This window comes from Rhagoletis zephyria, unplaced genomic scaffold (genome assembly GCF_001687245.7).
Source record: "Rhagoletis zephyria isolate East Lansing unplaced genomic scaffold, Rhagoletis_zephyria_1.1 Rzeph_scaffold_02675, whole genome shotgun sequence".
NCBI lineage: Eukaryota > Metazoa > Arthropoda > Insecta > Diptera > Tephritidae > Rhagoletis > Rhagoletis zephyria.
Genome location: NW_016159759.1, coordinates 16,122 through 26,193, shown reverse-complemented (window position 1 = coordinate 26,193; position 10,072 = coordinate 16,122). Strand labels below are relative to the sequence as shown.

General features: G+C 31.7%; 1 protein-coding gene across 1 annotated transcript in view; it reads right to left on the bottom strand.

The window, feature by feature from the left end:
- LOC108367420 (dedicator of cytokinesis protein 3-like) overlaps positions 1-10,066 on the bottom strand; it is a 61,190-nt gene extending 51,124 nt beyond the window's left edge. Inside the window, 1 exon segment of the mRNA XM_017622026.1 lies at positions 9,503-10,066. Coding sequence (XP_017477515.1) covers positions 9,503-9,536 — 34 coding nt within the window. The 5' untranslated portion in view covers positions 9,537-10,066.
- Between the last annotated feature and the right edge of the window lie 6 nt (positions 10,067-10,072).

Below are 10,072 nucleotides of genomic sequence, written 5' to 3'. Positions count from 1 at the left end.
AAACATGCCTGTGAAAAAGCAAAGTCGGAATTTCTATGCTCTCACCCTTTGGATTGTTCTATACCGAAAAAATATACCCTTATTTTTTTATTTCGAAATCAAAAAACATTTAGAGGTTGCACAAAGCGCCCAAAGTTTTCCATGCATCTTATATGGCGAAAAAGAACTTCGTAGAAATGCTAGAGAATAGTTAAAAGTCCATATTTTTTACCAGAAAACTCTGTTTATCTGCAGGAGATTCCCAATAATAATACCCAATTATTTATTTAACCATTTTTTCATTGCAACTGNAAAACACTCATATTCGAAAATGGTTCTCTTTTGTATATAGCAAATCAAATTTCTGGCTGGTATACTTCACGACAAATGGATAAGGATTGAGCCAAGAGCTTGTGTGAGCAAATCCAATTTTTGGCAGCAAATGTCAATTACGCGGTTTTGTACTTTAAACGATGATATGTATGTATGGTATGCTTGTCAGTATGAATGTTTGTACTTAGTATCTGTTGGCTAAGTGTCTACATAATAATCGGTAGACAGATGCCCAGCTTCTGTTGTTAAATTGAGTGAAAATAGATAGCTTAAAAGGGAGTATAGCGCACAACAACGAAATTGTAGAAATCGTCTATCAAAACAAAATGCTAAGAATGATGAAAGAGAAATTTCAAACACATGTGTCAACAGATTGAAAAAATGTGTCTTCATACCTACACCCATATACACATACATTAGACCGTACCAGCTTATAAGCAAACAAAAAAAATCGCCATACACCAGAGCCTAAGTTATTTTTGCAAGAAAATTTCTAAAGCAATGTACGGTATTGGCCAATACAATAGCACCCCAATTTCAAAGTTATATTGTTTGCCATTCATGTTTATTTATTTATTTTTGAGAATTTTCCACTGAAATACAGTTCGTTCTCTAAATAAACCCATATACCCCAGAAGTTTAAAACTTTATGGAAAATTACAAGGGAATTCGACAAATTTTCACCCAAATTTCAAATTTTTTTCTTAGAAGTGTTAGAATTTATTTGAGTACACAGTTTTATAGCCCATTCAATTTTAGTCTAACAATGTGCAAATTTCAATTGGCTAAAAATTACCGTTGATTTTTTTGAATTTTTTTCGCCGAAGGTGTTGCGGGTTTCTTCCATATAAAAATAAATTGTGTTTATTCGTTATATGGAAGTAAATGCGACAAAAAAAAGTTTGAAGCCATTTACAAAACTTGGGTTTATATGAGTTTTTGTTTCAATTGAAAATTCTTAAAAATTAATAATTAAACAAAAGTAGCAAACAATATCACTTTGAAATGGGGTTGTTAAAGATATGGCCAATGCTGTATGTGCCGAACTGAGCGGTGACACCTACATTCGGCAATAATTACTAATTTTTAAATTTAATAATCATACTGGAATAATCAAAATGTTACCTTACCAGGGTGATTCCACCGTCGCTCGCTTTAAATTCGAAGTGAAAGTTTAAGATTAAAAGTCTATTTAAATTATCGTTTGCATGTTTCAGCTTATGAAAAAGATTTTACTTCTTCGAATATATGAACTTAATGATATTTTACGAACCATATTCAATCACATTCTTAATCAAATATATGTACTCCATCTCTTTAGCAGAAAAAACGCAATTTCCATAAAATCCGTTCCCTGGTAAGGAGTATAGTGTTTTGACATATTTTCCATATGGTTTAATAGATTTATAACAACTTATTACTAAATAATTTAGAAATAACCGTTTTGTTTTTTTTCGCTTTCTCTGCCATGTAAATGTAAACTAAAAGTTTAATAAGTTTTGCCGAGCTTTAATTTATTGATATTATGGTGGTAGGAACTGCGATCTGGTGGGTAAGTACTAGAACGGGGTACTTGAGGTCAATAAACTGTGGAATAAAAAATATTTCTCCTTGAGACAAAAACATCGAAAGTATGATATCTTTAAGATCCGATTGTATGTAAATGCCGAGGAAATGGCGAAAAATAGCTCAGAGGTGTCCGACGAACTTTTTTTTCTGGTACGGTCTAATGTACATACATATGTGCATATGTAGATGTATATAGATGCATATGGATGTATGTATGTTTGCAAATATTTTTTGTATGTTTGTAGGCATGTAAATATTTTTGCACACATGCTTAAATTGTAGAACTACAGCATAGTTTGCTTTTATAGTTACTTAACTTGTGGTTTCGAAGACCTAACTCTTTTTGTTGTCTTTACAGACTAATTTAATTTCATTGTTGAACAGCAATTAAATTTTGGAAACGCTTTTAGCAATTTTTTTGAATTGCCGCTGGACTTTTTGCAGTGGCTTTCACAAATGTATAGTAAGTAATATGTATTTCAAAGTTACTGCAGGCTGAGTTTACATACGCACAGCTGAATTTTAATACAAACTTCATTGTCAAGTTTAATCAACAAGCAAAGAACTTACACAATGCAGTAGCTTGTCCATGAGCAGGACTAAAATTTTTGTTGCTCCAAAACTTGAACAACTAACTAGTAATAGTAGGAGAGCCAGTGACAATTTTTCGTCATTCTTAAGCTAAGGCCCTTTATTACCAGAGCTTTACGTTATGTTGAGGGCTCATCCGTGAAATGAGACTCTGATCAGCCGGGTAGCAAATATTTTCAAATGAAATCCTTCGCAATCCTCTTTCATCTGACCGATATTGTGATGCAAATGTATTTGAATAACCTAATTCACTTAATGCAAGTTGAACTTGATTTTGCGAACTCGTGGCAACCCTTCTACGTGTAGTTTAAAAAAAAAGCATTTTCAAAACCATTTCAATCGATAGCCATATCATTGAATTTATATTTTTAAAAGGTGGCAACTCTCTTCGCATTCTAACCTGGATATAAACCTTGCACTATAAGTTTTCAAGGTTTGGATATCAAATAACGATCATTTGGACATTTTTTACTTGCGTATATTTATTTTAAGACTTAGATCTAATCCAATATCTCTTAGCCTAATAAGTATCTCAGTATTCAGTTAAAGAAAATGAAAAAATACTTTGAAAATATAATATTCCTCAGAGTTCCTCAGATTTCTATAAAAAAATATTTTGGAAACAATGAAAAGTCTTTTTTTTTTAATCTAAAAGATAAACAAAATATTTAACATGAAAAATTAGAAAAATTAAAATTAGAATTATTAAGAAATTCGCCGGAATAAGAGTACACATTTTGAGTGTATTGTACTGCGTATACTTGCATACCATACAAAAAAAGCGCATTGAAATAAATACAATATAAATTTGTATTAAAAAACGTGGCAATCTGGCACGAAAACAGTTCTGGATTAATATGATATTCGTATTAAGTTATTTTGGAATATACGAATATCCTAAAGGATAAAACTTATAAGAAAAGCATTGTTTAAGAGCATGCTTTTACTATTTATAAATAGTTATATTGTATCTTGATTTTCTAAAAAAAAACATCATAAATAGATGCTTTTCGAAAATATTTCTAGAATATATCGCTATTTAAAATATGTTCTCTTTGACAGCCATATTATGGTATCTAATTTAATTTCTAACTAATTTCGAATAGGTGGCAACCTTATACGAATATTATCGGTGATGCTGCCTATCTAAAAAACCCTAGGAATGCAAAACATTCACATTTCTGCATCAAAAGAAAATTTTGAAAAAAAAATTAGCTTACGTCTTTTTAGCAGTTGGCAAATTAGTACAGCAAATGATTCTGCAGAAACTTTCTCTGATTTACTACAAAACCCTGTTACCATAACTACTGATTGGCATATTTTTTGTTTTTTTTTTTGTGCATATTTTTTTATATTTTCTGCATACACGAATTTCATAGATTCCGATGTCTACTCTTTAGAGATTTGCTCTTTAACATAAAATTATCAATAATTCAGCTAGTAAGTGTTTGCCACCTCAAAAAACATATCAGAAAATAGTATAATAAGATTCTTTAGTTACACATGTATCTTTACCTCCCTTTTTTCTAAGAAGAACGGAAATTTTCTTCCGTGTGTAAAAAAAAAATTAAAAATCAAACATAGCTGTTGCGATAAAGTTGTTGTACAAATGGCTTCAACTATAACAAACTTTTAGGCTCAATAAAAATCCTATTGTTGTTGTAGTGTAACACTAGACCATACTGTCGGTCCACTCAATATCAGAAAATTTTTAGGAATTGTAACAAGTTTTTACTGGAAATGCATTTAATACTTACTGGAAGTACTTACTGGAAAGGTTATTGAATGGATCTAATATTACTTAACTGGAAACATCAATAATGCTAAGGAAGAAAAATATATAAGATTATGAGAGGTTTTTTCATTGGCACTTTGAACATTTTCCAGAAATTTTCTTATTCGAATCGGGCCAAGAGCAATTGGTTGTAGTAGCGATTTTACGCGCTAATTTTAAATGATACCCTTTAATTTGTTGATAAGAGGCTTCGCTCATCTCTTGCAAAAAAATAAAAATAAACGACTTAATCATTTACTCTTACGGCATTTTGTTATCAATTTCCTGACATGCAACTATAATTTGTCAACAATTAAAGCAAGTGATAATCAATTGTCACATACATTTATATTCATATATATGTATGTACATAGTAAGTATCATTATTAGTGATGGAGAAAGTATCGAGTACCTTTTAGAATCGACTATATGTTTCGGTACTTCAATAATTTTAAGAAAGCGGGATTTTTTAGTACTGACTAATTTTTTTACTTTTTTATAAAAGTGTTTTGTTCTCTTTATAATAGTGTTTATTAACATGTGTCAGTAGTTTACTGTCTTCGCCTATTTTAGATTCGAATCAATAAAAAATAAAATATCTAACAGATACTCATAGTCAAATAGAATACTTCCATCGCTGAGGTATTCAAAATTATATTATGGATCTAAAGCTGATGCCACATAAGACTTTTGCTTAGCTTTGCGTGACAGATTCGCTTTGACACATAAGATGAATTGTATGAAAATGCACATAGATCGTTCAAGCTGCAGCGCAAAGCAAAAAGATAGCCGACTCCCATCTTTTTGCGTGCGTTGACAATCAGCCGGTTTAATATGTAGTTATTTTGTTTCGTCCAAATTTGAGTTTTCATGTAGAAACATAAAACTTAATTTTATTGCAAATATATTTAAAGCAAAATATATAAAATCAACTGCAATGTTTTATGCATTGGAAGCATTGTGCATACTTAAACGTGAAAATTTTCTTCTTTTCAACAGAGTGTTCTAAACGACGCAGGGGTGTAAAAGTGACTAAAATTATGAAAATAAACTTAAAATTGGCAAACTAGGCATTCAATTTACTCAATTCCAATGTTTATACTTATACAGTGTAAGTCAAAATCGTACAGTACCAAGGCATATCGAACAGGTAAGTAGTATCAGTAGAGAAGCTGCTTTGATTTTTTTTTTTTATCAATTAAAGTACTTGGTCTCTAAAATATTCTAAATTTTTAAAATCTATTTGCATGTGAAAACTTTTTCCATACAAAACAAGCGACTGAATGGCAGCTTTTGGAACGTTCACCCAACTCAGCGGCACAAACGTTGATTACTGGAATGGAGCAATGCTTCGAGATGCAAGCAAATTTACAAAGAAAAAAAAGTTGCAACAATTTTTTCCCCAATTTCGGATGAACACTTTAGTGGGAGAATGGATCTGAAAAACGAATCGGAAAACGGATGCAATATCATATTTTAATACGAAATCGTTTCCATTTTCGGATACGTATCCGGATATTTTGCTGGCTGGGATTTGTAATAATAAAAAAAAATCTTAAAATTTCCATCATAATCTCACAGTTTTTATTCAGAATTTCTGGAATTATTTCGGATTTGTAATCAGAATCTTTAATAAAGTGCAAGTTTGAAGTCGCTAGAAATTACCGTTGATTTTTCGCAATTGTTTCTGTTGACGGTGTTTTTAAATTAAAAAAAAAAATCGCAAATTCGGTAATTTTTAGCAACTTGAAACTTGCACTTTATCAGACTGAAACTGAATGGGCTACAAAATTGCATACCCGCATACTGTATATCCAAAGATTCTAATTGACATTTTTGAAATATTGATGACAATTGTTTGAAGTCTGACAATTTTTTTTTTTAATTCGTGAATGTTTTCTTCTTCTTCTTTACTGGCGGATGGATGTGCCAAGTGAAACTAAGTCCTTCTCCACCTGGTCTTTGCAACACAGAAGAATCGGCTGATTTTCTTTATAATTTTTAATTAGTAAACAAATATCTATAATAAGCCAAATCGGTTTTTTTAATGCGCTTCTTCCGTAGGTATAAACGTGGTAATAGATTAAATTATATTTTCAATGAAAACTATTACTAAAAACAAAAAAAAAATAAACATACATAAGTTGCAAACTACATACATATATCCTTTTTAATTTCGGTGTTAATTCATTGATCGCATCTGTATGTATATACACATGAATATAAAAAATGGCCCTGCTACTAAATATTTAAATTCAAGTGCATATCTACGCAGTTATTCATATGAAATATGTACATACATATACATACATACAATATATAGGTACGCAATCATATAATTTTATCAATTAGCACATTCTTAAGTAGCCACTTAATGAGAATTCTGCAAACATTACAATGGATCCGATTCCTGCTTCGCAGGGAAAACAATGAAGTAAAAAAATACGAGCAGAAAACGATGGTAAAAAAAGTCTTTGTAAATGCATACATATAACGGGTGATCTATCTAGACCTTTTTAATTTACATATTTATTATCAGCTGTAAGAACATTCTATGACGTTTACTTTTTTAAAATAATTTTTTTCAAACGTTAAAGTTCTTCTAGGTATAAATGAAGACTATGACGTCCAGTTCTTTCTTAAGTGTTTTGTTTTGATTTAAAAAATAGGTATAGATGGATCACCCTATATATAAAGTTAATCCCATAGTCATGGAAAAAAATGGGGGTTATTGGAAAAGGGGGAATGGAAATACATACATACATATGTATATGAAGTTAATCTCAAGCTTATGGAAAAAATGACGGCTATTTTAAAAGGGGGCGTGGCACCGTGGAACTTGGCATGCAGATTTATGAAATCAATCCCGTTATTATGAAAGAGCCAGGTTTATGAAACCAATCTATTATTTTTTAAGACTTGCACCAAAAAATATTTCGAAAAAATACTAAGATTTACGCGAGCTGGACCGATTTCAAAATATCTCCAAAAATTGAGTTTTTTATGAATAAAAATAGTTTTTTTTTTTAAAGAATCTTTTGAAAAAAATTACCTCAGATGACAAAACAGTTTAAGCTTAAAAAGTTTCCATAAAAATATTAAAATATTAAAAACAAAATTCAACGGAATCATAACAATGAGATTTTTGAAAACCTGAATAACTCAACCACAACTTTATCGATAAAGACTTATGAGGTATCATTGGAAGGGTATGTATTTTGCTCCCTTCCTCTTTGCAAATAAACTGATTCAAAGTATAAAAAGAAGGGTAAGATGAATGAAATTATACTCCTTCAAGTTCAATAAAGATGTGTTGGTATTAAAAAAAAAATTAATTAATTAAAAAAGTGGGACGCGAATGAATTTCTTTGCACAGAAAGAAAAAGGGTGAGAAAATATCTTTCCACTAACACCGCATAAGTAAGTATTAATAATAATATTTTCATGCAGGTTTTTGAAGCTTAAACTGTTTTGTCATCTAAGGGGATTTTTTTCAAAAAATTCTTTATAAAACTATTTTTATTAAAAAAAATCTCAAATTTCGGAGGTATTTTCAAATCGGTCCAGCTCACGTAAAACCTATCTAATATTTTTTCGAAATATTTTGGTCAAGTCTTCAGATGTAATAAATTTGTGTATCTAGTCTCGGCGGAAAACCCGCAACTTTTTAAGTGATGGAGTCTAATGTACATATGTACATATGTATGTACCTGCATATACAAATACACTGCTCCTGGTGTTGTTGTAATGAAGCGGTTTTGGGAATTAGCTGTACTTTGTTAACATTGGTGTAATTTTCTTGATTTTGTTACACCGTATCATTTCTTAAATTTTTTCAAGGGTGATCCTGAAAGAGAATAACACCTGAGAGATGTTTTCTTTTCCACACTTGCTCCAAGCGCAGCAAATATCACAAAAACAAATTTATGCAAAGAAATGAGTAAAAAAGTGCGTCCATGCAAAGCAAAATACGCTAGAGCAGAGAAACAAAGAAAAATAAAACAAAACATTAAAGCAAAGAGAAACAAAAGGCGGAAACGGCGTAGCTGATGAGTGAACGATTTTCCGGGGCCGTGGCTGTGGCTGCAATGACGAACGCCTCATCAGAATTCAGCGTCACAGATTCGAGGAAAGCAAACGTGATTCATAAGAAAATCCGCATGTTACCGCACAAAAACATTTCCACTACAGATGCATTCACATACTATATATGTACTTATGTATGTATACTTCCTAGATATGTATGAATTAAGGTGTGCTATATGTACGTACCAAGTCCGATACATACAAAAAACTGATGAGTAGCGTATATAGTATGCGGGTGGTTGTTTAGCACCGGCAGCCATCTATATCATTGCCACCACCTGCGCAACTGGGGGTTGACAGTGGCCACCCAGAGTCGGTATATTTATGTACATACCCTGCAGTGAAAAGCCAAACCAGTCAGTAAAAATACTAGTTCATTAACTAGTATGTGCTAAAGCAATGTAGGTGGCGTTCGACAATTTCGAAGAACTTAAGCGTTCAGCGAAATCTGCCTTTGAATCGTCAAAGTTAAAACTAAAACGCAATTAATTCCGTTTCTTACAAATGTCGGCTGTGTCGTCGCGTGTAGACTATCGGTTCTGCTTCTGAGATCGCTGGTTCGAGTCCACTTGGAGGTGGTAACAATTTTTCACGTTAAATCAATGTAAGTGAATATAATTACATATTTGAGATCTAATTTGATTGCAAAAAAACATATGTACGTATGGTAAGAATACTTGTATCATAAAACAAATAAATTAATAAAAAAAAAAATAATTTAATTAAATTTAAAAATTATAACAAATATCCTTAATAAAAAAATAAAATAAAAATAAATTTATAAAACAAAATTGTTTTTAAATTAAATTTAAAAATTACATCAAAAACCTTAATAAAAAAATTTCCCCCGCGCTAGGACTTGAACCATGGACCTCAGGAATGCCACACCAGTACTTTGCTCTGTCGGCCATTGCCACTCTTGGAGCGCGAGCGAGCAAAATGGCATACTTATGCTTTATGAATTGGCGGATTATCTAACCAACTGGTATGATGTTACTAGTATTTATGTTAGTGGACGCTGATGCATAGTCTGACAACTGACATCTCGTAGGACATCGCCAGTCGCTATCATGGGCAAACTGGTAGAATTTAGTTCACAACGAGTAGCTTTCCCTGCAGGGTATGAATGTATGGGAGTAGTCGGCTTTTGGGCGCGTTCGCAGTACTTACCAACGCCGTATTTGTTGTTGGATGATATCCACATTTTGGCACTGCTGCAGAGGCGACAGAGACGTCACGCCCGACGCTGCCTGCTTGGAATTATTAACTTATAGTAGGTAATAATAATTGCAAGCCTTTGCTTACTTTGCTTTTCACTTTGGAGCTTTTGCTGTTTAATAGCACAAAGAATGAGACAATTTCACATTTTTCGAAAACACTTCTCAACTTTTTTACTTTTAACTATGTATTATTATTTTAACAGATTTTTATTTTTGTTGATTTATTTCCTTATTCTCTTTTTCTTATTGGAATTTTCACTTTGTTTTCAGCTTCGCATTCGTCACTTAATTGCACTTTACGCTGTTTTGCCCCTCGCGCAATTGCACTGTGCTTTACTTTTTCGTTTTATCCTAAATTTTAATTTGCGTTATTTTTCGAATTAATTTTTACACATTAAATTTTTTATTATACATTTGTAGATATATATTTTTAATTACATCGCACCAATACCGTTATAATTAAAATCACCTTCACAATTTCCACGCTGGAGTTGGAAACGACAAACAGGCCACCTACCTA